At 44.8% G+C, this 27,886-nt stretch overlaps 1 protein-coding gene across 2 annotated transcripts in view; it reads left to right on the plus strand.

The window, feature by feature from the left end:
* TAOK3 (TAO kinase 3) overlaps positions 1–27,886 on the plus strand; it is a 142,480-nt gene that overhangs the window by 65,293 nt on the left and 49,301 nt on the right. For both annotated transcript variants that reach the window (XM_034791003.1, XM_034791004.1), the window contains exons 3-10: positions 2,891–3,099; positions 8,562–8,633; positions 10,246–10,347; positions 14,314–14,359; positions 16,008–16,104; positions 20,425–20,538; positions 21,625–21,716; positions 26,684–26,777. In XM_034791003.1, coding sequence (XP_034646894.1) covers positions 2,980–3,099; positions 8,562–8,633; positions 10,246–10,347; positions 14,314–14,359; positions 16,008–16,104; positions 20,425–20,538; positions 21,625–21,716; positions 26,684–26,777 — 737 coding nt within the window. In that variant the 5' untranslated portion in view covers positions 2,891–2,979. The remainder of the gene's footprint in view (positions 1–2,890; positions 3,100–8,561; positions 8,634–10,245; positions 10,348–14,313; positions 14,360–16,007; positions 16,105–20,424; positions 20,539–21,624; positions 21,717–26,683; positions 26,778–27,886) is intronic.

Here is a 27,886-nt window from a genome sequence, read left to right on the forward strand (position 1 = left end):
CTACCATTGTTGTGCTGTGTAGTTTATTTTATGGCTGCTGTATTTTGACCAGTCCATTCTCCGGTGTCTCACTGCCATTTAGGATCTGGTTTTGAACATGAGAATGACACAGTACATCGCTTCTGTGCTTATGCACTGATGTCAGAGTTTAGAATTTTGCTCAAAAAGCCAGTGCCCAACTGGTAGGAAATTATCTTAATTTGACAAAGCCACAGACAAACATGGCGACATTTCAGCTTTTGGTTAAAAATAATGGCAATGTAAATGCAGAACCATTTCCTTCTCAATAGCAAAGTAAGTTTTGCTGGAGGATCTGGCTGTTATTTCAGGCCCAGGTTGCATTTTTAAATGTTGCAGATTTCTGAGCATCTTACTCTTCTAATGGGGAGTTTTCGAAACATCAAACCCCAAACTTTCGGGCATGGCTACACTTGCAGATGTAGAGTGCTGAGAGTTAAAACCCGCCCTCGGAGAGCGCAGTAGGGAAAGCGCTGCAGTCTGTCCACACTGCGGAACTTGCAGCAGCATTGAGAGCGGTGCATTATGGGCAGCTATCCCAGCATGCAAGTGACTGCAACATGCTTTTCAAATGGGAGGGAGGGGAATGAAGTGACAGGGAGTGTGTTGTGTGTATGTGGAGGGAGAGAAAGTGGGTTTTCGGGGTGCTGAGAGAGTGTCAGCATGCTCCCCCGCCCGCCTCTCTCTCACTCACTCAAAGCAAACAGTAAATGTTTGGTATCAGAGGGGTAGCCGTGTTAGTCTGAATCTGTAAAAAGCAACAGAGGGTCCTGTGGCACCTTTGAGACTAACAAAAGTAAATGTTTGCTTTTTCTCGGAGCTGATAAGCAGCCGGCTTCTCCGAAACGGGCTTTGAAACGGCATTTCCACATTCCTGCAGCCAATTTCGCAACAATGACTAGAGTGGCCACTTGATTTAAGGGGATTATGGGACGTTTCCGGAGGCTGATCAGAGCGCAGTAATGCAACACCTCGTTCACACTGGCGCCGCAGCGCTCCAGCGGGGGCACAGCAAACATTATTCCACTCGCCGAGCTGGAGTACCAGCAGTGCTGTAGCTGCGGAGTCAGAGCACTCTACGTGCCTTGCCAGTGTGGATGGGAAGTGAGCTAGGGCGCCTGGGGCGCCTTTATTGCGCTGTAACTCGCAAGTGTAGCCAAGGCCTTTGTGACTAGTTCCCTTCGCTTTTGGCAAAACAAGTCAAATATAGAACCGTTTATTTTTGTTGTCTGTATTGACTAATATGATGCAAGTAAGAGCATGGCTTGTTGTTGCTCCTCTTCTCCCTCCTTGTCTTATTGGTATGTTTGGTTGAAATTGATGAGCAGTAACACACAGTGATCCAGAGAATGGAAATATCATAAAATGGGCCTGTATTATATTTTCATGGTGGGTTTTTTTTTCTTCTGAACAACTTGTAAATAAGAAACACTGATTTTATTTTCAGGAATTAAACTTTTTTTTGAATGGACATCTTAAGTCTTCCATTAAATACAGTTCTTTGCTGCGTGAGCTGGTACACATACTAAAGAAAGATGAGCTCCAGTAAAGACCTGGCTTGTTGGATGACATAGCCCAGTGGTTTTCAAACTTCGGGTCGCGACCCAGTACTGGGTCGTGGCATGTGAGGCACTGGGTCACTCTAGTCAGCACCGCCGCCTGGGACATTAAAAGTCCTGTCAGCGGTGCTGCCCAGCTAAGGCAGACTAGTGCCTACCTGCTCCGACACCGCGGGCGAAGCCGGGGTGCAGAGGCAGGCTTCTGAAGCAGCCAGGAGCAGGTCCGGCTCCTAGGTGGAGGCACGCAAGCGGCTCTGCGTGGCTTTTGCCCGCAGGCACCGCCCCCTCAGCTCCCCTTAGCGTGGTCCGTGGTACCAGGACAGGCGGGAAGCCTGCCTCTGCATCCTGGCTGCGCTGCTGACCGAGAGCTGCCGGAGGTAAGTCCGTGCCCCAACCCTGTGCCCCAATCCCCTGCCCCAGCCCTGAGCCCCTCCCAAACTCGGAACCCCTTCCTGTACCCCAAACCCCTCATCCCCAGCCCCACCCCACAGCCTGCACCCCCAGCCCAGAGCCCTGACCCCCTCCCGCACCCCAACCCCCTGCCCTAGCCCTGAGCCTCCCCAAACCCAGAGCCCCCTCCTGCACCCCAAACTCCTCATCCCTGGCCCCACCCCAGAGCTCTGCCCCCCTCCTGCACCCCAACCCCCTGCCCCAGCCCAGAGTCCCAAACCCCTCATCCCCAGCTCCGTTGGGTCATGGGCATCAACAGTTTTCTTCAACTGGTCCCCAGAAAAAAAGTTTGAAAACCACTGACATAGGCTGTAGGGTTGGATTTTCAAAAACACCTCTGTGACTTAGGAGCTATTGAAAGCCAATGGGACTAGTGCATTTAGGCACTTCCTGAAAATCCCATCCATTCAAATTATCATATGTAAATTAAATAGAGCAGGTCCACCAATTGGCAAGTGGAAAGAGAGTAATATCCAAACAAGAGAGACTAATAAAAAGATGCATAACAAAGTGTGATTCTTTAAAAACTGACATATCAGGAGATCTGCATTGAGACTGTTAGTAGAAACTTCTATCACGTAATGTTTCACATAATCCCCAAAAAACTTCCCTCTTCACATGGACATTAGTATAGCCTCAAACTGCAGTACTTACTTCCAGTATCCCACAAATGGCTATTATGCACAGAATGCCTAGTTATCTATACTCCTCTATTTGACTAATAATTAAACATAATTACTTGAAAGAAACAATGGATAAGCCTTGTTGTTTTGAAGTTATTTCCTCTAATTTCACAGTAGAAAGGGTGAACAAAAACATGCATAAAAGTAGCTGGTGAATGATGAACATTGTTGTTCTTTCAGGTGCTGTGTTATCTGCAAACTACTTTGTCAATGAGGGAAGAAACTGATTGGGAATTTAAAGCGCGAACTAGGTCATAATACTGTTCAACATGCCCAAAGGGGTGCCGAAGGACCCAGAGATAGCTGACCTGTTCTACAAAGATGATCCTGAGGAAATATTTGTGGGTTTACATGAAATTGGACATGGAAGTTTTGGAGCAGTTTACTTTGTAAGTATATTTGTTCACCCACATTTCGCCAAAGAAACACTTGTCAATAATAGTAAAACGTGGGACTTTTAGAAGTGACTCTGATACAAAGTTATGAGGGTCTTACAGACACTAGCTTCCTCTCGGTACACCTGTGAGATAAATGTATGATAGAGACATCTCTTAATCCACTGCTGAAGTGCAGCTGTTTCTGGGGAAAAGCCCACCTCACTGTATCAATGCAAGGCATTTAATACACAACTGCTCGCGGTGAGAAGGGAGTGCTGTATCTGGTTGAAGATGAAGGACAAATTTAGCCAGGCAGAACATAATCCACCAAGCAAATTTTTATCAGAAACACCAGGATTTAACATCATTGTCCTTGTGAAAAGTGGCATGGGTTCTTTAATGACCATAAGGGGCTTGAATTTGTTTTCTATCAGATTTGCTTTCTGTGTTTCTAAATTGTCTGCAAATTCATGAATCCCAGGAACTGATGAATTCAACAGGCAACTGAAGCTAAAAGCCATTTTCAGTAGTAAATTGGTCCCATGGCTGCTGGCCTAGAATCTTCACTGAGTCAGTAGCAAAAACAAAGATATTGTAGAGGTCCTCTGTGGCATTTCTCTACTGCTCCTAACATTAGAGAGATTGAGATGCTCATATTAACGAGATCATTTGAAGGTGTAATCCTGCTTCCCTCCCCGCCACAGCACTTTTAACTATAGCAGAATCTGTATGAAACAGTATTAATGGATGATGTTAAATATCCACATTAACTGATTAAATATCATGGCAGTAATAGTTTAGAGAAACAATTTTAAAAAGTGTTTGTTCAAAAAGTAACTAAAGTTGAATCACTGAGTGATGGTGCCCATGATAAATTAAGTTCAGCATCTTTGTAGGAGGAATTGTACCAAAACTTGGCATTGTAACGCTGAATTTCAAAAAGAAGAATTAAAAAAAGAAGGAAGATAGAGAAATTAAACACAAAAGTTAAGATAGACCCTTTGATTTAAGCCTGGGAGTTAATGAGAAATATTATAACAGATTCCTGATAAGTATGGATAGCCCCAACAAAAAAGGCCAGGAAAAACTGGTTAAATGGCACCTCATTCAGAAAACGGCTTCAACTGAACTACATTTTCATTAGAAAGGAACATAAGTGAAGACATTCAGAAGTGATGGGTGACTTTGGATGCCACTCTTGAAACACATTAAGTGGGCCCAATTTTCAGAAAGTGCCGAGCATCTGGTCTCTGAAAATTAGTCCTCTTTAAGGTATCTCAAGTTGGGCCTTCAAAATCTCTCATCAGTTTTGAAAACCTTGACCATAACCTCTAATAGATTAAAAAGTAAAGTTGGAAGAGCAAGTAGTCAAACATGTAAAATCAAATAAAAAGGAAATTATTAAGGTCTCTGGAAGTTTGTGAGGGAAGTTGTAGGTCTGCTAAGCCACCACCATGGACCAAAGGGAGCAGCCTAAATAGTCTTCGTATTGCATTAGTCTTCATCACAGGCTATGCTGGGGAAATACTCGTTCTTTTCTGGTAATAAGGAACTGACTGAGGTGTTGCAACAACTAATAAAATAGCAACAAGTCACCCAGATTACATGGAATTCACCCAAAAATTCTGAAGATCTTAAGAATCTGATACTGGCCACTGTCAGAGGCAGGATACTGGAGTAGATGAACCAATGGTCTGATCAGGTATGGCACTACCTATGTACTTAGTGCTTGAAACTAGAATGTACAAAAACACTAGAAAATATACTGAGTAGGGAATAATTCTGCATTGACAGAGAGAGACTCTAACAGGTTTTCTCCAGCTTGAACTTCTGTGATTCTGTGGACCCACAACATGGGTTCACCTTTGGAAAATTCCCTTCTGGAACTCCACTAAATATACCTTTACTCTTTTGCAAATTGTTTCCCTTCCATTCAGTTCTCAAAACCTCTGCCTAAAGACTTATCATCTTTGCCTATCACTCTTCGTATTGGAAGGACAGTTGTTGCTCAATGGTTTGCCTTTCTCTTATTGGCCCAGTTTTCCCCCTCCATCTGTATATATAGTCCTGTTAGCAATTTTTTGCTGTTTTGTCCATTGAAACAACTTGTGGGAAGACATCTCAATGCATGGAAGTGCACATATTTAACTGAGAATTAATGTAGGATGATAAATGTGACAGCTTGGAGGGAAATAGCTGCAGAGATCTGTGTCTTCATTTTGGATACACTTTCTTACAGCTGTAGAGTATGACTAGTTCTGTGGCGGTGCTTTTGTTGAGCTTTCTAACCGTCATTATCTGTACAGGCAAAATTACCGAGCAGTGCTCTGTTTTTAAGGATAATTGTCTAGTGAAGTGTGTGTGTGTGTGTGTTTAGGCACAATTGATTGGCTAGTTTTCTGCATTTATTTGGTTTGACCTTTTTATTTGAGTTGGTACTGACGCCACTGTATTCAGCCAAGTCATTGATCTGTTTCTTTTCATGATAATGATAGCATTTGAATTTCATAGCCCTCCCATGGGCACTAAACTTCAACAGAATACTTGTGAAAGTATGAATTTTGTTAGTTCATTCTGCTATGCTATCTACTTTTGACTATTATCAGTATTTTTTTCCCTAGTGGACTGAATAAAGGCTAAAATATTCCTGGCCTCATTTTGTCACCAGGTTTCAGGGTTTATGCACCTTCACCGAGCAATTTTATATTTTCATTCAAAAAGATGATTTTCCTCAATAACCTTAGGCTAGTTAAACACTGAACCATGAAATAAAGTGGTGGATGGTATTTGACAAAGCAAATGAGGGGTATTAAAAGCTATGTTCCATGAATAATGCACTTGTGATCTGGCAAGATATTCACAAATGATCTGCTAAAGGCAGCCCCAAATATTTCAACATGTAGGTATTTCTGTCATATACACATTCAAACTCTGTAGCTTATTTCAGCCTGAAGGATACCAGAGCACTTTAAATGCAACAATTGCCCTCTGCTATGATGAAATATGGCAGCTGTTTAACATGGAACAGCAATAGTACGCTACAAGTCAGGGCAGGAAATGAATACTATATCCGATAACGGGGGGAACTGAGGTAGAAAGAATTAGTTTGAAATTTGTCCAGAGTGAGAGGGCTAACTCCAATTAAGCAAAATGTGCTTGAGATCTTTAATGGTGAATCAGGATCTCAAGTGGTCAAGGCTACAGCTTTTCATCTTATCCAAAAGCTGTTTCTTCTGGCTTTCCTTAATTCATCGGATGAGGGCTTCATGCTTCTGACACTAGAACACAATTTACCTATTCCATTGTGCCAGACGTTACTCTAAATCCATTAACGCTCTTAAATAATTCTCTTGGTATTTATGTTGGCCCAGTGTAGCACTATTTTCCCTGCGTTACAAAACATCTTGGGGGATTAATATATTTGTGAAAGGACATGACTTGTCCACACAAGTGACACACTGAGTTTGTTATGCCTCCCTTTTAACTTATTACAAATTCTGAGCTTTTAGCTGTCGCCAATCTTGTTCTTCAGATTTCCAGTGTTACAGAGAGAACAGCATTTAACCATGTTTCAGACTTAAACTGTTCACTTTCTCTATTTGACTCTTTTGGAGAACTCAAGGTGGCTTGTTGCCAGTCCAGGCAAATAGATCACTTATTCTGGAGCCATGAGTTTTCAAGCTTCCGTCAACCGTTCTTTTGTTATGCAGGCTAAAGAAAAGTAGAATGTTCATAAAACCCAATGGCTTTGATAACAAAAATATTTAATACACAGCTAGCTCACAATACATGGCCTAATGTCCTGCTTGTTCCCTTGAAATAACATTAAACATTTGACCTACACTCTCAAAAGGCAGGAAATTCGTGCTACTTTTGAAGTGTTCTCCTGAGCCTTCCATGTGCTGCCTAGGTACAATATTGTAGCACATGTATAAAAATCACCTGAGATTCAGAGTCCCCTCTCATTATTTAGGGGTCCAATCCTGCAACGTATATTGAGCATCCCTGTCTCCCTGGGTGCTGAGGGCACTTGACAATTTGCAGGATCTTTTAAAACTAGATTAAGTGTTGACGACTGTATGGTAGGGCATGATCCTTTGCTGGCCAAGGGGAGGGAGTGTAACAACCTAATACAGCTTTCACCTCCAACTGCTGCGATTCTGGAACCAAGCCCTTTACATTTAAAAAAGCTTTACATTGTTACTAAAATACCTCTTCTCCCCTGCCTCCACCCCAAAGCATAAGGGTCATAGATTCATAGATTCATAGATTATAGGACTGGAAGGGACCTCGAGAGGTCATAGAGTCCAGTCCCCCTGCCCGAATGGCAGGACCAAATACTGCCTAGACCATCCCTGATAGACATTTATCTAACCTACTCTTAAATATCTCCAGAGACGGAGATTCCACAACCTCCCTAGGCAATTTGTTCCAGTGTTTAACCACCCTGACAGTTAGGAACTTTTTCCTAATGTCCAACCTAGACCTCCCTTGCTGCAGTTTAAACCCATTGTTTCTGGTTCTATCCTTAGAGGCTAAGGTGAACAAGTTCTCTCCCTCCTCCTTATGACACCCTTTTAGATATCTGAAAAACACCCTTTTAGATACCTGGTAGTCATGTGCAGTACTACTAACACATAATACAATTGAAGCATAATAAAATCTCCCTCAACATTTAAAACAAAGCCAGTGAAGGGGACTGGAAACAGCGGGAGGGAGGAAAGGGGAATAAGTATTGGGCCAACATTGATCTCTCTTGATTGTCAGGCCTTCAAGGAAAAAAACAGGGGAGAGAGGGATTGAGATGGGTGCCAGGAGTTCCATACCCATATCAACCACTGCAAAGGCACACTTGCCTGTTGGCCTTGTCTAGACCGGTGAAGTTCTCCAGAAGGTGACCTGTGGTCTCAGCTACCCTTCAGGAGAAGGCTTTCATATTGTCCCACAGCTACCAAATCTGCAATTTGCTGGGGATGGTGGGTGTCCCAAGGAGTCCAGAGAGAATAAAATATTAGATAGGCTAATCCAATAGGAGAGCTGCTACTCATTCTTTGTGTTAGCTGGGGCCTGGTGGCTGCTGGGCAGGGCTGTTGTCAGCTGGGCCAGCGTGCATTGTGCTTTGCCAAGTTGCTCTGCAGTTCCCAGCGGACTGATCCTGCTACCGCTAGACTCAATAGCAAAGCTCTCACTAGGCACAGAGTTGGGTACCAGGTTTGCACTGTAATAGAGCTGTTGCTGATACCCAGAAGCGGGCAGGGAGGTAGCTTGGAATTGGACAGGTGGATGAGCCAATGTTGCAGCTGGGGTCCAAATGGTGGTATCCTGAATTAGAGTCCAGAGGAAGGGAGTCTCTGAAGCACGTGAGCTTGCCAGTATGTGGGATAAGAAGGAAAAACCTGGACTTGCACCAAAGGCACATCTGACTCCATAGGAAAAAATTCTGATTTAATTTCTTTCTCTTTCCCCTGCTCCAGGCCACACATTCCCACAGTAATGAAGTGGTGGCGGTCAAGAAAATGTCCTACAGTGGGAAGCAAACAAACGAGGTAAGATGGATCGAGCTAGTTTTTCACGTGAACTCTGTGCACAGCAGCCATATAAACCTGTACAGAGAGGTTAGCTGGGGTTTTCCTTTGGCCCTGGCAAACCAGAGTCTTTAATGCATGTAATAGTCACTCACTTCCATAGGAAAGGCAAATGCGTGAGTGTGAATTCTGATGAATGGTAGGTTTTAATGAAGTCAAGGTGAATTCAGAAGGGATTGTGTGGTCGTTACTTCAGTAGCATCTGCCTTAGAAACACATCAGAGCCATAGCTGTTGCAATGCTACGACACCAGCCAGAAAGGGCAACTAACTTGCACTACAGACTCTGAAGCTGAACAAATGCTTTCTCCAGTTGTATGGAATCCCTCCCTGAAACCAGTCTCACTTCAGCTGTTGCTTTCTTGGATGATCTTCTCCTATAAAGCTTTCTACTTCAGTAGACGTTCTCTAACTGGATGGATGGGTAGACTTGCAGTAGAGAGCAGGCTTCTGTGCTATTAATAAGGAAGAGGCAGTTTCAGATGTTTTTCCTACTCTGCTGTGTTGGTCTCAAGCATGTGTGTTACCTATTCCCTCTGACATTTCAAATGTCGGTATGCCTTTTATTACATTACAGAAGGAATCAAAACCTATTAAAGTTACTGCTCACACCACTAGCCTTCATGACAGATTTCAGTTACTGCTGTCTGGTTTTGGAAGCACTGGTTTCGTAATAAACCTGAGAAAACTTTGCACTTCAAGTGTAGAACAGTGTCCGTGTTTTTTGAGAAACGTTTATTGCAGATAAAATAACTCTCACAATAGTATTGTGGGAATTCTAAAGTTGACCTTAATAGTCAAAAAGAGCAAAACTTAGCTAACTTTTTTTTTTACTTGTCTTCGTACAACATGGACCTAGACAACAACAAGACAATCAGCTCCTGTAACTGTTGATTCAGAGTGGGACTGTTCTTGAGGTTTTGGAATATGGAGAGAAGGGTATAAAGTAAACCCTGTACTGGCTATCTCTAAATTAGTCACGGAGGGATAAAATAAATGTACCTGTCATTGGCCAGTTGCTGGATAACTCTGTAGTTTATTTAAACCCTTCACCAATTTGATAAAATTGACTCACAATGCATTAAATATAATCACTTAACAGCTGGCATGATTTGAACTAGGGTGATTTCAAAGGTCAGTGATTAGAAGTGACACCACCTTTGGGGAATTTTTTTTGCTTCTGTGTAAGATTAACAGAGCTAGATTGCCCTCTCCCATCTAGCTCAGAGTTCGCAAAGACAGGTTTTGAAAGCCTTCATCCACTTCCTGGTATCAGTCCCGTAGTTCTCCTTGTATGACTGGGAGGTCTTCCTAGTGAGTAATTTAAATAATGAAAGGGAAAGATGAGATGGTAGCAACAGAGGGGTAGAGCTGGTGTTAATTGGGAGGCTGGGAAAAAGAGAGAAAATGGGGTGATTGTTCTCTTGACTTTCTCAGATAGTAAAATTGTCTCATGGTTGCTTCCCAAATCTGCAGTAATACCTGACTGTGCTGCAGTAGCCGCAGGTTGTAGTGGAGAATGCAAGATGAGGGATTGACGTAAGGATGAATTCCTCCTGTTTTGTTTTCAATAGAAATGGCAGGATATCATCAAGGAAGTCAAGTTCCTACGGCAGCTGAAGCACCCCAACACCATAGAGTACAAGGGCTGTTACTTGAAAGAGCACACTGCCTGGGTGAGTGAGAGCCATGTGGCGTTTACAGCTCTTCCCGGGCAGGTCCACTTGCCCTTAGGTGCCTGAATATCTGGTAAATGATCCTGTCTGTCCACACAACACTGAATACTTAATATTCCTTGTAGTCTCTTTCATCTTGAAGGATCCTCAGTGACTTACAAGGGGAGTGGAAATTCTGGACAGGGACACTGGGGCAGATCCCTGCTTCTATATAAAGTACCTTGTTAGTTCACACAGATCGGCCAGGGCATTTAGTTTCGTAATAAGAGTTCCTCCAACATCCCCTCACAGTCAACAGCATGGCTGCTAGCTAATCTGCTTCCGAAGAACGAAGGGTTTGGTTGACTCTGCTGGGATTTGACTGCGGGATCCAAGGGGCTGTAGGTAATTTGAACCTGATCCCAGAATCCTCATCTAGCTCATTAGTCTACTGTAAGGTAGAATTTGTCGGAGTGTTTTATTTATTGTCTCCCTACCATATTTCTTGCAACTCCAGGGTTTCTTTGCAGTTTCTCAGCCTTCAGCCCAAACCTCCTTTATTTGTGATTATGTAGCATCTCCTCCAAAGCCCATTGAAGTCAGAATCTTTCTGTTGAATTCAGTAGACTTTGGATCAAGCCCATAATTTGTTGATGTCCATGCCCAAAGGCCTTTACATTTTATAGTTTCTCAGTCCTGAAAGCCCAATCTTTTACTGTAGAGTCTTTAAAACAATAACCTCCATATACATGACTGCTTATAGTGGTAGAATCTATCCTAACCTTTACAAAAGTCAGTGGGGTGATCCAGTGAATTACAGATCCTTACATCTATGCTTGGGATATTAGTTGCAACTGTAACTAACTAAAAATAAAATAATGCCTAGAAGAACATAATATGAGAGGATCCAACTGGCATGGCTCTGCAAAGGAAAATCATTCCTCTCACTCAGTTATTAGGATTCTTTGAACATGTCCATAAAATAGTGGATGAAGGAGAACCAGGTAATTCACTTAGCTTTTCAAAAGGTCTTTGACAAAGACTTTCACAAGAAGGTACTACAGAAACTTAGTAGTCATGGGGCAAGAGGCAACATTGTCATGGATCAAAAACTGGCTAAGAGAAAAAGAGAGGAGGAATAAATAGTTAATTTTCATCAAGGAAGACTGATATGAGCAGGACGTTTCAAGTTCCATAATAGGCCTAGCAGTGATTACTACGCTTATTGAAGATCTGGAAAATGGGGCAATCACTGAGGTAGCACCAGTTACATTAGGAGGCATTTATTCTCTGATGCAGCTTGAAAATCAAGTTTTATAACCAAATGCAAACTATTTGCCATCCATAACCTACAAACATCTGCAATTACATCATACAACTAATTCCTCTGCCTGAATATAAAACATGCAAGAATTGAATCAAGTGAATCAAAAGAAACACTGAGAATGATGTTGATGTGCTGTGTAATTAGGTAAGGAAAACAGATACCGACCCAATTGAGCTAAATCTATTAGTCCTAGTGGGCTGGCTAAGAAACTTCTGGGTTTCATAAACCTGTGGATGCTGAGATCCACGTCTACATACAGTATGTCACTAGATCAGCCCTTCTAAAATCTAACACATAATAATATAATGATGTAATAATAATATATGGAGATATACCTATCTCATAGAACTGGAAGGGACCTCGAAAGGTTATTGAGTCCAGCCCCCTGCCTTCACTAGCAGGACCAAGTACTGATTTTTGCCCCAGATCTCTAAGTGGCCCCCTCAAAGATTGAACTCTCAACCACCCTGGGTTTAGCAGGCCAATGCTCAAACCACTGAGCTATCCCTCCCCCACGTACATGATCTTACTGTGGTTATAATGGAGGGGTGGCGGGGTGAAACCTAAGTGGTTCTGTGGCATTGCAACCTGGTGCATAGGGTCCGGAGAGGAGAGTCTGGGTGAGCCATGCAGGGCAGAAGTGCCACCACTGCAGGGTGAATGTGGGGTGAGCCCGCTCTTCCACCACCCTAGGGCCTCCCCTCCTCACCAGGCCAGGACGAAGGTTGTGGTGCCAGAGCGGAGGGTGCTGCAGGTGCCCCCTCAGCAGTTTAGTGTAGCCAATGTATTAGTTGAATTGGAAGGCTACATCTACCCCGACCAAGACACACCTGGCTGGCTGTTGTTGGCCTGCATTGGGTGCTGAGTAAAGGATGCCGCAAAGCATTGTGGCTTGGCTGTAGTAAAGGTGCTGATGCGTTGTCTCCAACAGGCTGAATGGGGTTATTGGAAATAGTGGAGCTGGAGAAATACAGAATAAGCAATAAGTGCCAATATCTAGCTCAAAGGGGATGCTGCCAAGTGTGTTTGTGGCCTTGAGCGTTCCATGCAAGAGTGCTTCAAGCGGCTTTGATTTTCACATTTCATTAAGAGGAGGAATAAACAGGACACATTTAAAACGTGCTCCGGCTTTGAAAATCCACGTTAGGGCTCACTTTTTTGTTCAAAGAAATCCTGCCGACTGCACTTACAGCCCGGTTTCCTAAACTTCATGGGGGAGAGATGAAAAATGAATTTCTCTTTTAATATTTGTGAGGAAAATATGCAAACAGCTAGCTGGCTCCCTGCCTTACTGATTTTATTTAAATTGCTTTCAGCAGATAAATGCATTGGGCTATGAAATACCATTTAAAATGCCAACTTGGGGCTAGAACAGAGCAATAGGCATTCTACAATAAACTCTTCAATTACCAATTATGACATAGTTAATCAGATTAGTTTCTATTCCTAGATTGATTGGACACAAAATACCAATGCAAGGTAGTTCACAAATCGATCATAGTCCAGTGAAAAGGCATTGCAATTCATGCAGTTAGTTGTAAGATCTACGTTTAATATGAATCCATCCTTGCTGCATTTGTCTCTCAGAAGGAACATCCTTCGTTCAGTGAGTTGAGGCAGGTGAGAGCACAGGAATTCCACGGATCAGCAGAAGTCTGGGAACGCTGTCTCCCCACATTCCTTTCTGTGTCTTTCTCACTCACTCATAGACCCCCTGGAGACCTTTCACTGTAGCCACTAGGCTTTCAGCTGCAGCGAACCGGACAGAGCTCCCTTGGGAGCCTATTACTGCTGCTCCATAATTATTGAGCAGTGCAAGTCACCCCTTTAGCCAGAATTAAATGTGCCATTTTTGCCACATGCCCAGCTCCTGCCAACCCAGGGGCCGGGAACTTGCCATGGAAGAGCACAAACACCAGGTGATTAAGCTACCCATTCCCCTCCCATGCCCTATCGAATTTTATTATTGGCCCACCTCGTTCACAGCTCTTCTCAGGCCCTGAAGCGAAATCGAGATGATATTGGAGATGCCTTGTCTTGGGCCAGTGGACATGACTGGCCCAAGGAAGGAGGGTTCACTGTAGGGTGACCAGATGTCCCGATTTTATAGGGACTGTCCCGATTTTTTTGGGTCTTTTTCTTATATAGGCTCCTATTACACCCCCACCCCCGTCCCGATTTTTCACACTTGCTGTCTGGTCACCCTAGTTCACTGTGCAGGTAGTGGGCTGAGGAAGGGGCTGTTCGTAATGCTGTGCTTAGGGCCTCTTCCCATGAGCTGAGAATGGGAGTAGGTCTAGGGGCCTGCCCTTAGCTTTGCTAAAAGGTGGTGTGGTTTTTCCTGAGCTAGGATGGTGCTTTAAGCCGGGGCTCCTGAAAAGCTCTGCAGATGGCATCGTACACTCACATGGCAGGGGGAGGTGCCCTGTGTAAACGGTTGTAAAACCCCACAAACGTCTCTTTCTGTGTTGTTACATCCTGGTTATGAGCGGAGACTAGGAAACGCCAGTCATTTGTGGGCCCGTCTTTAACGCTAGGATTCCCTACTCCTTGGTGTGCTGAGGCAGTGCGAAACCCAGCTGTTGCGGATTGTCTCGTGTTTCACCATTATTGGGTATTCTGCCTTCCTAACGGTCAGTGCTTGTGTTTTTCTGTCGCAGTTGGTGATGGAATACTGCTTAGGGTCGGCTTCTGATTTACTAGAAGGTAAGCTGCGAAGTATCATTTCTACCACATATTTGTCCAGAATACAACTTTCGGGGGGGGGGTTGTTTTTGGCTGAGATGGGTGCTCAGGAAACCATTTCACAGATGTCATAGGTTGTCTATACTTCCAGTGAACCCTGCTAGTGCCTTAAATCACAGCCAAGTCCTGTGTGGGTCTTCTAAGCCCTGTATGTTCTATAATTAGGCCCTACCAAATTCATGGTCCATTTTGATCAATTTCACAGTCATAGGATTTAAAAAATCCTAAATTTAATTATTTTAGTTATTTAAATTTGAAATTTCAGGGTGTTGTAATTGTAGGGGTCCTGACCCAACAAGGAGTTGTGGTGGTGGGTTGCAAGGTTATTGTAGGTGGGGTTGCGGTACTGCTACCCTTACTTCTGCGCTGCTGTTGGCGCCAGCGCTCCCTTCAGAGCTGGGCAGCCGGAGAGCAGCAGCTGCTGGCCAGGAGCCCAGCTCCGAAGGTAGAGCTGTTGCCAGCAGCAGCGCAGAAGAATGTCATGGTATGGTATTGCCACCCTTACCTCTGTGCTGCTGCTTGCAGAACTGGGCCCTCAGTCAGCAGCTGCTTCTCTCCTGCCGCCCAGCTCTGAAGGCAGCAGCGCAGAAGTAAGAGTGGCCTGGTATGGTATTGCCACACTTCTGCGCTGCTGCTGGCAGGGTGCCTTTAGAGCTGGGTGCCCGGCCAACAGACACTGCCCTCCAGCCACCCAGCTCTGAAGACAGAGTAGAAGTAAGAGTGACAATATTGTGACCCCCCCACCCACCCCTTAAAATAAAGTTGTGACACACACCGCAGCTCCCTTTTGGGTCAGGACCCCTAGTTTGATAAACGCTGGTCTCCCCCAGTAAATCTGTATAGTATAGGGTAAAAGCACATAAAAGACCAGATTTCATGGGGGGAGACCAGATTTCACGGTCTGTGACATGTTTTTCATGGCCGTGACTTTGGTAGGGCCTTATCTATAACAGGGCTGCCCAAACTTCAAGATGTCAAGGGCCACCCTGAGAATTTGCCAGGAGCCCAAGGACTGTACCTAGCTGGCACATTTACATGTTGTAAAATGAAAAAATAAATGCATACAGCCTGTTTCTTGGGCTTGTATCTTCCTCAATAGATAAATGGGACCTACTTGTTGTCTGTTCAGCAATAATGGAAACCTGCAACTGATCAGCTTTGTTTTTGCCCTGCAGTTCGAAGGAACAGTTGCAGATAGTTTTGCAGTACGGGAGGCTAATGTGACCTCAGAACTAAAACCAAACCCCAAGGCATTCACAGTGCCTGTAAAGAGAAGTAGGAAATCCATCCCAAGCTAGCTAAAAGTAATATTTTATGGGCCACATCTCTGTATCTAAGATATGGTCAGCCACAGGCATGTGCTGGTCATATTTGAGGGCTCTATGGAATGTGCTTAGGCACCTCTACTTTATATGCTGTTCATCCTGAACCACCTCCTACCTCTTTGCTGTAGGAAATACATAGGGGTGTATAGGTATTACCCTGCTCATGGTCTGCAAAGGTCAGTTGTGTTCCAAGAATGTGACTAACTCTTCCTCTCCCAGTGCTGTGTAAATCCTTGGCAAGGAACAAATCTAACTTACCTCATCTTGTTGTTTAAACCCTTTAGTTCACAAGAAACCACTTCAGGAAGTGGAGATTGCTGCCATTACCCATGGTGCCTTGCAGGGGCTGGCCTACCTGCATTCTCATGCTAAGATTCATAGGTAAGAGTACAGTCCGGTACTGCCATGTTTTATCTTGCTCTTGGTTGAGGGCTGATGAGAAGCCTTAGAGAATTGCTCTGCTACACTCCGGTAATCTTTATAAAACAGTAATATTTAACCAGAACTTCCTGACACACTGATGTCATCGTTCAGTATTCCCTTTCCCAGCACTGCTAATGCCAGGGTATGTTTGTAAACAGAAGCTGTCTCCTTGTTAATGAGCCTGCTCTTTTGCTGCAATCATTAGTGAAGCCGCAATCCAACGGTCGATTTCTTTTTCTGTGATAGTAGTTTTCCAAATACTTCACTGTCAATGTCACCAAACAAATTTGCCAGGCAAACAGGGCTGCATGTGCGGGAGGAAGCAGTTAAGTGAATCAGTGATGACAAAGGAAATACAGGAAAGGTACCTGACTGTTTACAGGTGTGTAAAGTGAAACATAAGCCAGATTTAAGAGAGCTTGATTAACTTTCTGACCAATAATAGTAACAGTTACACCGTACTTGCTGAGATCTGAGTAGATAAAATTCATGCCTCAGGAAATCAGCTGACCACTGCAGAGGTCAGGAAGAAACTTCACTTGTCCAGGATAAAGCATCACACAAGCGGAGAGTGTGCACTAGGCACCTTCCTCTGAAGCAGCGGGCATAAGCCCCCAGGCCTGCTCCCGGACTCGGGCTGTTTGGGGAAATTGTCCTGTGTGATGTAAAGTTTGCCAGTGTGTGGCCATTTGAATTTCCGACTCTCCTGTTTTTAGTCAGAAATTTAGGTGTGTGTCTTGTCTTCTTTTGGTAACTCCTAATCCCATAGGTTGGGATATTGCTATGAAACGGGGTGATCTGGGTGAGCACAGAATTAGTGAGCAAAGGTGAGGATTCTCTATTTCCAGAGGCAGTTTGAAACCAGTCACTGGGCTCAGATCCTCCCCATGTTGATAACCTCGTGTCCAGTTGCAGACTAACATTTGGCAGAGGCAGTTAGCACATTCTGGGGCTGCTACAATGAAGAGTTTCCTTCAGAGGTGTGTTAACACATCCTGGCTACCTCATGAAAACCACTTTGTTGGAACTGTTGTTGACTCTGTTCTGCAGTAGCAGAAGCAGAACTATTGTTCTGCTCTCAGCCACAGCTCTTCGCACACTCCACAAGGATGCCCAGCTCCTGGACTTGGGAGGTGGGGAGGAAAATCTGTCTCACAGCAGAGAGAGCCAAGAAGAGCACTTTGGTTCTCGGCTAGACCCTAGTGTCTGAAATTATGGGATCAAAGGAATATGGTTGGCCTCATTTGCTCACAGAGAGGATCATTGCCTTGATGGAGCCACCTGTCTTATTGTTTCTCGGCTATTGTCTTACTATTTCCTTGTATTTGCCTGTCTGTATCCACCTGCTCTCTCCTGTCTTACACGGAAAGCTCTTTGGAGCCAGGGCTGTATATGTTCTGTGTTTTTACAGCACCCAGCACAGTGGGGTCCATGTCTATTACTGGGGCCGCTAAGCATTACAGTACTATGAATAATCAGTAATAATGCAATTGGAGGACAGCTTCTCTCGGAGGAAAGGCCTCCACTGAGGTTGGCTTTCATCTGCCTCCGTGCAAAATTTCTTCTACAAAAGCTCTTCGTGGCGCACGCCTCATCGCCGAGTGACCACCAAACCAAACTGCCCACGTCACTTCTTTTATTGGACCAACTTGTGTAGGCGAGAGAAGTGGGTCCAATAGAAGATATTATGTCACCCACCTTGTCTCTCTAATCTCCTGGGACCAATATAACTTCTGTTTTCCTGCCCCCTAGAGAGGCAAGCAAGCTGAGCATGACTTGGCATAAGGGGGACACACTGTGGTGAGACAGAAGAAGTGCAGTTTCCTAATTGTGCATCCTCTTCTGTTCTCTAACAGGATGTCCAACATAATTGGGTGGAATGCAATAGGATGAAGCTGTTTTTCTTTTAAATTGCAGATAGTAGATAAACCATAAACTAGCAAGGCGCAAATATATTTGCCCAAACCCAAAGTTCTTTATTCGTACTGTCACTTGCTACCCCTGTGAATCCAATGTCCTAGCTTTGCTAAGGATAACTATAATATGGGCAGTACATTGTTACTCAGTGAAGGCTTTTTTCTGGTGACATAGGGCTGTTGCACAAGCTTCTGTTAATTTTTCACAGATTGGAGTGAACTGGAGATAGCATTGGACATAATGGCGTATGCTTCCTGAGTATTTTGCACTTTTTCTGGGTTCTGTCTTTGCACATACAGTTCAGGGTAGGCTTGTAAAATGCCTTCTCTGTAGGTGTACCCTATAGAAATAAACTCTGCAGAGACAAGCACACCCCGACATTTCAGTGTGTTCCCCTAACTGGGACACTGGGATGAAAATATCAGTAAAAAGTTGTTGGGATAGTTATAGGTTTAGGCTTAGGTTTGAGAAGCAGTGTTGGTCTAGTGGATGCAGCTCTGAACTGTGAGTCAGGGGACCTGAGTTCTATTCCCTAACCCGCTGTGAACTTGGGCAGGTCGCTTTACCTCTCTGTGCCTCTGTTTCTCTCCCACGCTGTCTATCTTGTCTGTCTAGAACAGTGGTTCTCAACCTATTTACCATTGTGGGCTGCATATGCAGCTCTCTGTGTATTTTCTGGGCCGCATCCACACAGTATATATACTACCTGTATGGCCCTGAAGATGTCACCTCAGCCACAGCTGTGTGCTGATTGGGCTGCAAGCAACCCACAGGTCTAGAATGGGAGCTCTTTAGGGTAGGGATTGTCTCGTGCCAGTGTTCAGACCATGCCCGCTACAGCGGGGACTGTAAACATGTTTAGGTCTCTAGCAGCTGCAGTAATACTAATAATGATGTAAAAGGTTATGCTGTGTGGGGGCTTACATAGTGGGCCACAGAGTGGGGGAAAAACTGCAGATTTCAAGTGGTTTATTGTGATAAAAGGAGAAAAAGGAGAACTTGGCATTGCCGTTAGCTACAGTGTTAACAGCCTGACTCAGCTGGAACTTTTAACTCACCTTCCATTTCTACGAAGGGCCTGCTTTTGCAAAAAGTAAATAATTGAGATGCTGCCATGTGAAAACATCCCTGGGGTACTATTTCCCCCTCATTATCCAAATGGTGTCTCAGTTTTTACAGTACATTATTATACTGCGTATAACGAGAGCTGGATCCCCTAAAACAATCTTTTTGTTGTTGGTTTTTCTTCCTAGTTTTATATTGGGAGGCGGTGGGAGAAGAAACGTTTCCAGTATAGCAAAGACTAGACAGACAATTCTGCCTGGGTCCTGAGCTTGGTGACATTATCTGTAGCTCTATATAGGCACTTAGCCAAGTGTCATGGAATGAATGGCTTTAACCTTTTAGCAACATTTCACAAGTTCATTTGAATTTAACCCCCTTACTGCTGGCACTTAAGAATTAATGTTTTGTATCAGCTTAAATGGTTTCATATCTGTACATCGTGTCTGTCTACTTAGAGTCATCATAACCATAATTGGAACCAGTACAATTCTAATTAATCCTCCCCTGGCTGTACCCCTGTGAGATACGAAAGTAGTCGTATCCTCATTCAGATGGGGAAACTGAGGCACGGGATGGCTACTGTGACATGCCCGAGGTCATACAAGGTGGCAGAGCTGAGTATTGAACCCAGATCTCTTAAGTCTCAGGCCAGTGCACAAGGTCATCATTCATTTTTTCTCCTTTCTAGTGCCTGGCAGTTCCCTGTTCCCAGAAAAGCCACATGATTACCAAGTCCCTTTCTCCAGCCAGTAGGAGCAGCCAAAGCAGGGACCTGGGGCACTCAGAGACCGTTTTGACTGGACTTTCTTTGCCCTGGGCTGATTGGCTGTTTGCTCCAGCCCTCTCCACCCTTCCCTCCCAGTCTCTTTACTTAAGTTTCCCTCCAGACCTGCCCCTCTTACCCCCTTTCCCCTGGCTTTTCTCTCCAGTGAGCTTATTCCCTCATAACTAAAACCAACAGTGGCACAAATGTCACTTGCTGCCCTGACACACTCTGCTTGTGTGTGACCCCCCCTTTCCCCCACCCTGTGTCTCTCTTATCTACTGAGATTGTAAACTCTCTTGGGCAGAGTCTGTCCATCTTACCCCGTGTTTGTAAAGTGCCTGGCACAAAGCAGCGCATTCTTGGTTGCTCCGATGCACCATCATCATAAACAGGAGTCAAAAATCGCTTTTTGGGGGCTTTTAAATCTTCAGTGCTGCATCGCTCTTATTCTGCAGAAAGGCTAATGGACTGTAGTGTCACTGCATTTTTAATTGTAACCAAAACCGCACTTCTCCTCTTTTGTTCCCAAGGGATATTAAAGCTGGAAATATTCTCCTAACGGAACCGGGTCAGGTGAAACTAGCTGATTTTGGGTCTGCGTCTATAGTCTCTCCTGCCAACTCCTTTGTGGGGACCCCTTACTGGTAAGTAGAGCTGGAACACGTTAGTCTTCACAGGGCCTCTCTCTCGCTTCTGGCGCTTCACGAACGATATGCGGCATTAAAAACCTCCAACCAGTAGCATTAACTGAGCAGCCTTTTAAAACCTCCTTTTAAAAGCCACCTTTTCTCATGGGCACTCAGCTCTTCAACCCACTTTCCTCCTGAGTGCCCATGAGAAAAGGTGGCCTTTGCAGCACAGTTTGATGTGGCCACTGTCACTGTTTCAATTACCATAGTGCCAGGAGCTTAAAAAATAGATTTTTGTCCTAGGTGATGGACAGACTCTATTGCCTGGGGGGCCAGAGCCCCGTCAGTCTGACTGGGCAGCAGGGATAGGCATGTAAATAATTTAGAACTCTGTTTTGAAGAAACTTGTTGGATGTTTGTTTGAGTTGATTAATGTTCCCAACCCAGTGGCCCAGCATAGCTTTACACTCCATTTATTTCATGGCAGACTCTCCAGGGCATTGATGCCAGAGATTACCTATCGCCCAACCTCTGCACAAGTACATGGGGTGAGAAGCCTACTTCCTCCCTGAAGTAGCAAGTTAAGAGGTTGAACCTTTCCCAAGCCGGGTCCCCTGTTTTTTTACCCCTCCCTTTATTCTGGACCGCCATCTTTCCCCACTCTGTTCCAGATTCCCCTGTTCCTTTCATAGCTGCACTCACAGGTTGCACATGTCTGCTGGAAAATGCTCCTGGCGTGCCAGTGGAAAAAACCCACCATCTCTGGGGAGATTGAAAGTCACGCCTTTAGGACACTTCAGCCCCTGCTGACTGACTCCAGGTACAATGCCTTTGAGATTGGTGTGGGTCTCCCATGTGCCAGCATGTTGTGCTAATAGCAAGACGATCCAGGTTGGCCTCTCGTTTTCTTTCCTTTCTTAAAAATGCTTCTTAGAGAAGCTGCTAATGCAGGCAAGCGTTTTTATTTCAGCATGGCTTTACTCAGCTCCATGCTGATTCTTTACGTTCTGGGGCCGCTGCGCAACTGAAGTCTTTTGAAGAAGGTCTGTGCTGTTGATTTTTTTTCCCCATAACCCGCATATTTTGTGCTGTACTTGATAGGATGGCCCCAGAGGTGATCTTGGCTATGGACGAAGGACAGTACGATGGGAAGGTGGACATTTGGTCTCTTGGGATCACGTGCATTGAGTTAGGTGAGTGAATGCATTATTCTGCTTCTTTGCCAAGTACCCATCATGCTGAATTTGTGATTTATTCTGGTGTCCTAAAAGACTGGAAGATTCTTCTCCCTCTTAAATAAAAAGAGCCTGACACACTTAGAAAACCCTGCAGGTAAATGCTTGTCTACAAACACTTCATTCTCTCTGGTATATCAAGAGTTAACTATCACCACTGGTGTGTTTTATACTAGCCTGAGGTGCTCAGGGAATAACAACTCTGAGCACAAAAAGGATTTGGTTGGCCTTTTTTAATGTGTTTAGCCAGAGCTGGGTTTGGGCAGATCCTCCATTGCTGGCAGAAGAGGAAGCACTGAAGCTGCTGTAGCTAATAGAATATTGAAAGTCCTCTGAAGAACAGGTTCTTCTGGAGGAAAACAAAAGAAAAGGCTGTCAATGTGATTCTGCAGGCCCAGTTTTCTAACAGGAGCCCCTTAAGAAACCATCCCAAACCCACATTTGGTTCCTCAAATTGGCATTTACTGTAGGAACAGAAAAAGAGCATTTACATTCCTGTGAGCCAGTTTAAGCATCCAGATGTAGGATTTGGGTGTCTCAGCTGGCTGCTACGTTTGGAAATTGAGCTTCCTCCTGGATGATAGTGGATTATAATTGTCAGAGGTTCTGCAGGTCTGTATGAATGATCCCCTATTTCCTGAGTTCACTGTCTGCTTCCAGCAGAAACACATGGATGAGCCCACAGTAGATTGGTTGCAGTCCTCACAGGAGAACTGCTCCTGATGCTGCCAGGTTCTTCCTTTGAACCCATCCTGTGTGTTGCTGAATTTCTCTACAAGGTGCTCTATGCCCTCAACTCCTGTCGATTTCCATAGGAGTTGAGGTACTGTACAATCCAGGGGACTGAGCCCTTTGGTAGCAAATTCCTGATATAGAAACAAATTCAGTGCTGGCGTAAGCAGAAGAAACTTCCAATGAAGTCCAAATGAATTGTCCTCCTATACCAGAGTTGAATTTGGCCTATAACCAACAGCTAACGGTAAAGATTCCAACCTGCTTTTTTGAAATCACTTACAGGTAAGGGGCCTATTGGTACACAAAGATGATAAACTCCTGTAACCCCAGATTTAAAAACAGATGCCTTCAACCCTGTCAAACTGTTGGAGTCGCTATATGAATAGTTCTTAAAGTCCTCACTCAGCCATCACTTCTTACGCTGTTTCAGTCCATCTTGTTTCCCAGTACGACGGCATTATCATCCTAGGATGACTCCACTAGACCCACAAAGAATAACCTCAACCTATGCCCAAGAAAGAACATGAATATCCTATTCTTGAGCAAGCAGATGAGTGGAGCCGACACATGGTCGATAATTCAGCCTCGGCCATCGAAGTACTCCAGCTGATTCCCTGTGCACGCTGCCGGTTAAGCCACAACAGAGAGGGATTTTCTAGACTGCAGCTGGGAGCCAGCAGAGCTCATGCTAGTGGGGTCGAGCACTGTGACTGATGTGGCTCAGGCAGCAGCTCGGGCTCTCAAGCCCACCTGACCCCCTGGTCTGAGCTTGGGTGGCTATCCTGAGTCCGTGCCGGACCCGCAGTGCGGACGCTACTTCTAGTGTGCTGGCTTAAGCCCCGCTAGTGCAAGTCTGTCCACCTGGGCTGGGAAGCTTGCTCTTTGCTGCAGTGTAGACGTAATCACAGAGACTGATCACTCCTGGAGGTGACTGTGGTGCTGACCCTACACTGTGAACCTGTCCCTGTGTGGAGCCATTGTGGAATGGCACCTTACAGGTATTGGGAAGCACGTTGCTATTGTCATCTTTACATTCCAGACACCCAGGCCCAACAGCCTCTGGGAGCCTCAACTAAAGGAAACTAAAAAATAACGTGCAACATTTCTTCCTACTTCCCGTCTCACTCCGATCCCCTAATACCAGCCACCACTTAACCACACACTGTGTGTCCTCTTCCTTTCTTTATTGTGCCTTCTTCGGTGCTTCCCCTTATGGCAAGCTTCACTGCCCGCTCCATTTAAATCCCTTCTTAAAACCAAGTTCTCCCCTGATATCTTTCCAGTGTTCATCCACAGAAGTCATTTTAAAAATACACACCCATTGAGACGGGATTATTTATCCCACTCTCAAATTGATCACCTCGTGTATTGTGTGTCTGACCTGCGCTGTCTGTACAGTTGAATTGTCTGCCTGGGGGACTGGACCATATCTTCTTCTGTATTGGGTGGAGGGACAAGCAGGTTCACAGCACTTGATGGATAACCATAGGACCTGGGTAAGAGGCCTGACAAGATGCCACAGTGGGAACCAACTTTGAGAGGCAGAGAAACGAAGCTCAAAAAAAAGGAAACCATGCCTTGAGTTTCAATGTGAAGGAGGATGCCACCCGTCTGCCTTCATATATGGCAGTGGGAGAAAGGAGCTTACAGTGATGGGCTACTGAAGATGCTGCCTCTCACAGTGCCCTCTGGGGTGTCTTGGGGGGGTGGTCAGCAGCTCTGTGCTGTCAGCTTGCATGGGCTCAATGGAATAAAAAGCAACACGGCATCTCACAAGTACTTGGGTCCTGTGTTGTTGATAATAATTGTCAGACCCTGAGTCGCTCTTGCTGGGTTACTAGCCACGGGTAGTGGTGGGGGGTCACTGACTCTCTCAGGCTGAGGGAAGCACCAGTTCCTTTCCTCCAGTGTCCAAACATCAACACCGAACATTTGAGCAGCTTTTCACCTCGCCATCCAGAGTATGGTCAACAGCCAGTGCTGTAGTAACTGCCTCTTTCTGTGAGGATTGCGCAGTCAGGCCCTTCTGTCCACAAAGGCTGCTTGGTATGGGTGGAGACCTAGCATGCGGTGTACCCTGATTAATAGGCAACATGGCTAAATGTGGGATGATGTGGGATGAATTCCTGACTGCACAGGAAAATCTTCAGACAAGGCAGCATAACATATCACGCTTGTAACCTAAATGCTGCCCCAGCCAGCAAGGAAAACCCCTGAGGCATGTTGCAAGAAACAGCACATGAGCAACAAACCCCAAAGGTGACAATTCTCTTGTGCTCTTAATGGGGCCACAGAGATAACTCCCCCTCCCTCCCTCTGTCCCACACCATTCTGCCGTGACAGCTTTGTTCTGTTTTCTCCTGTTCTTGATCCCAGTCTCCTCATCAGGGACCCCTTGTGTTTTCCTCAGTGTCTGCACCAGCAGGTAAAATACATGTTCTCTCCCCTATATACAGTGATAGTTACCACAATAATTCTCAGCGCAGGGCCCATCAAATACGTAAGGGTTATAAGAAAAACACAAAACATAAGCAGTGAAACCCTGCACTGTGAGAGCTGTTAAATGTTGTTAAGCATTCAGACGGTACCCTGTTATGGTGGAACCTTCTGTATCTTGAGAGTTGGCTTTTGAGAAAACTTTAATAAACCGAATACTACACCAGGGTAGTCAGTGTTAATAGGTCAAAAAGGAATTAATGGCAACTGATAATTGGCTAGTTAGCACTAGCAAATGTTGCTGCAGTAGCTGTTCTATAGAATGGTTGTGCACGTTTTAAAGTTTGAAAATTAACTTTGTATTTGTTCAGCAGATCATTTTCATAGAAAAAATAACCCATTTTAAAACTCTGTTTGTAGCCATCTATCGGAAGTGATCTTTGCTGTAAGGGAAAACTCCCTGAAAATGGTACTTCTGGTAAACCTTCAGCAAAGTGGACTAGGAATGGGGAGAAATGTTGTTTCCGACAGAAAGGGGGTAGTTCCATCTCTCCTGCTGTGTGATGGCTGGTGCAATTACTAGTCTTGCATTTCAGCGGCTAGAACTAGCTTCCCCTTGATGCAGTTTGTATTTCAGAATTAAGAAATGGAGAATCAGAGCTCCTGGGTTCTCTTCCCAGGCCTGCTGTGTGGGTTTCAGCTAGTCATTGAACCTCTCTGTGATTGTTTTCCCCACTGTAAAATGGGTATTGTGGTAGACCCCATATGGGCATTGAGGCTGAACTAATATTTGAACTTCCATGGAGCTTTTCATTCAAGGAGCTCAAAGCTTTTTTACCAAGTATTTCTTGTTGTTGCTAATCCTCTTGGAAAGTACCAATTTTCTTTTTCAGCTACCGGGACCTGGCTCTCAAGTGTTTGTCTGACCCAGGATGGTGGGGACCCAAATTCTTGCATAGCCAAAATTAGTCTGGAAAAAAAATCGTGTTGAGTTGTATGCACATTGCATGTCAGGGACAAGCAGCTGCTCTGCTCTGACCTGACATGAACTTAAAAATCTGGCTGCATTGAGTCATGGTACGTCTGACCTTGGACCAGGGTGAAAACTGGCCTCCTGCCTCCATTTCTCTGATCAGCAGTTGTGCCCTGTTCTGAGGAGAGCACGGACAGACCGAAGTTGAGTAGCCTTTCAGAAGTGCACTCCCAGGAGTGACTCTGGCTAAGGGGAGCTGAGGAGGAATTTAGCAAAGAAGCAGGTAGGCAGGCAAATTGTTGTCCTTCTGCCAGTTGGTTGCAATTACAAGGGCACCAAAATCGAAGGCATCTTGTCCTCTTTCGCATCAGATGTTGTCAGGCAGAGCACCCAGCATTTTTAGGTGCCAGTTCCCAGCTTTTCCAGGGCAGATGGTGATCATGCTTCACTTGCGCCGACAATTATTTCTTGTCCTCTATTTACTGCAGCAGGCCAAACTCAGGAAGATGTCACTCGGGTAAAAGATACTAGAACCCTTTTTACAGGTAAAACGCACTGGGTTGCACTTGTTTTCTCAGGAGCTGTCCCATCCAGCATTCAGATGACCAACAGTTTTCCCTAAAGGGCTGTCCTGAACTAACCTCGGAGATTAAAATAATGGGTTTATGTGGCATGACGACAGTAATGAGCTATTGATTTAGCAGCGACACCTTGCTTGAACTTCCTTGTCCTTCTCCGTTTTCTTCGCCTGCTTTATCGTTCCTTTCTCTTGTCTTTCCAGCCGAACGGAAGCCTCCCCTTTTCAACATGAATGCAATGAGTGCCTTATATCACATAGCCCAGAATGACTCCCCTACGTTACAGTCAAATGAATGGTAAGAATGCTACTCTGTTCTCTTTTGGTTTTTGTTTTCCTGAAAACCATTGGCCCCTCCAGCACCCTTCACGTGGTTAAATATCTGACAAGGAAAGCGGTTGTTCTGGTGTAGCGATTGACTGTCAGCTGTCAAGTTCCATGTCTGCTACTGCACAGATATTCTCTAGTAGGTAGGCTTAGCTTTGACCTGCTGTCACTTCGGCTGTCCTGCAGTCCGATGTGTGCAGGTACTAATTACGCGCCTGTAGATACTGCATGAAGTAAAATGTTAGTGTGTGTATTAAGCCAACCTAAGTCAGTGTCAACAGAATTTCCAGGTGTGAATGGTGCTTGGCTGAAGGAGGAACTGTTAATGTAACTGTGCAGCAAAACCTGAGAGAAAGGATAGCTGCAAATAGGTAGATTCAACTAGCTTTTCCTGGGAGTCACTTTAGGAGCTTTGTCAGATATTCAGGGCTTTGTGGCTGCAGAATCCTCACCTTGCCACGCACTTGTGTTCCAGAATCCAAGCTTTGATTTTTAAAAATGTCTTGCTCTTTTATGGTTGCAAAGGAAACCCTCCAAAAGTGGAGTGTAACTGAGGCAATGATGGTAGCCTCAATCTGCAGACAGCATGAAACAAAGCTCATAGATGGGTATGAACTTGCCCTGTTATCGGCACACGTGTTAACTCTGAAACCTAATGATAGCCATTCAAATTGTCACGTCAGCTATTTCATAATGGAAACATTCAGCTAATGTACTTGTCCCATAATCCCAATCTGCCTTGAACGCCTTTCCAGGTGCCAAAAAGTTGGTCTTCTACCCACACGCCCAAACTGCTAACTTCCGTCTTGACTATGTTTATTGTGCAGTTACTGTGCTTCATGTACAGCATATGGAAAATGAAAAAAACTTAGGGGCAGGATAAAGTAAGTTCAATTTAATAACGCAGAAGTTGTATTCATTGTCCTAAGTCACTAGAACCTGTGTGATGCTGTCACAGACTTTCCATCTGCTGGTCTGGAGCACCAGAGAGTCCAAAGGTTTTGTTACTGAAATTGAGGGGAAGCTTGCTGCGGAGTACCTGTGAATATGGCATATGAATTGATATCCCTGTTAGTGATG

The sequence above is a fragment of the Trachemys scripta genome, chromosome 15 (assembly GCF_013100865.1).
Source record: "Trachemys scripta elegans isolate TJP31775 chromosome 15, CAS_Tse_1.0, whole genome shotgun sequence".
Classification (NCBI taxonomy): Eukaryota; Metazoa; Chordata; order Testudines; family Emydidae; genus Trachemys; species Trachemys scripta.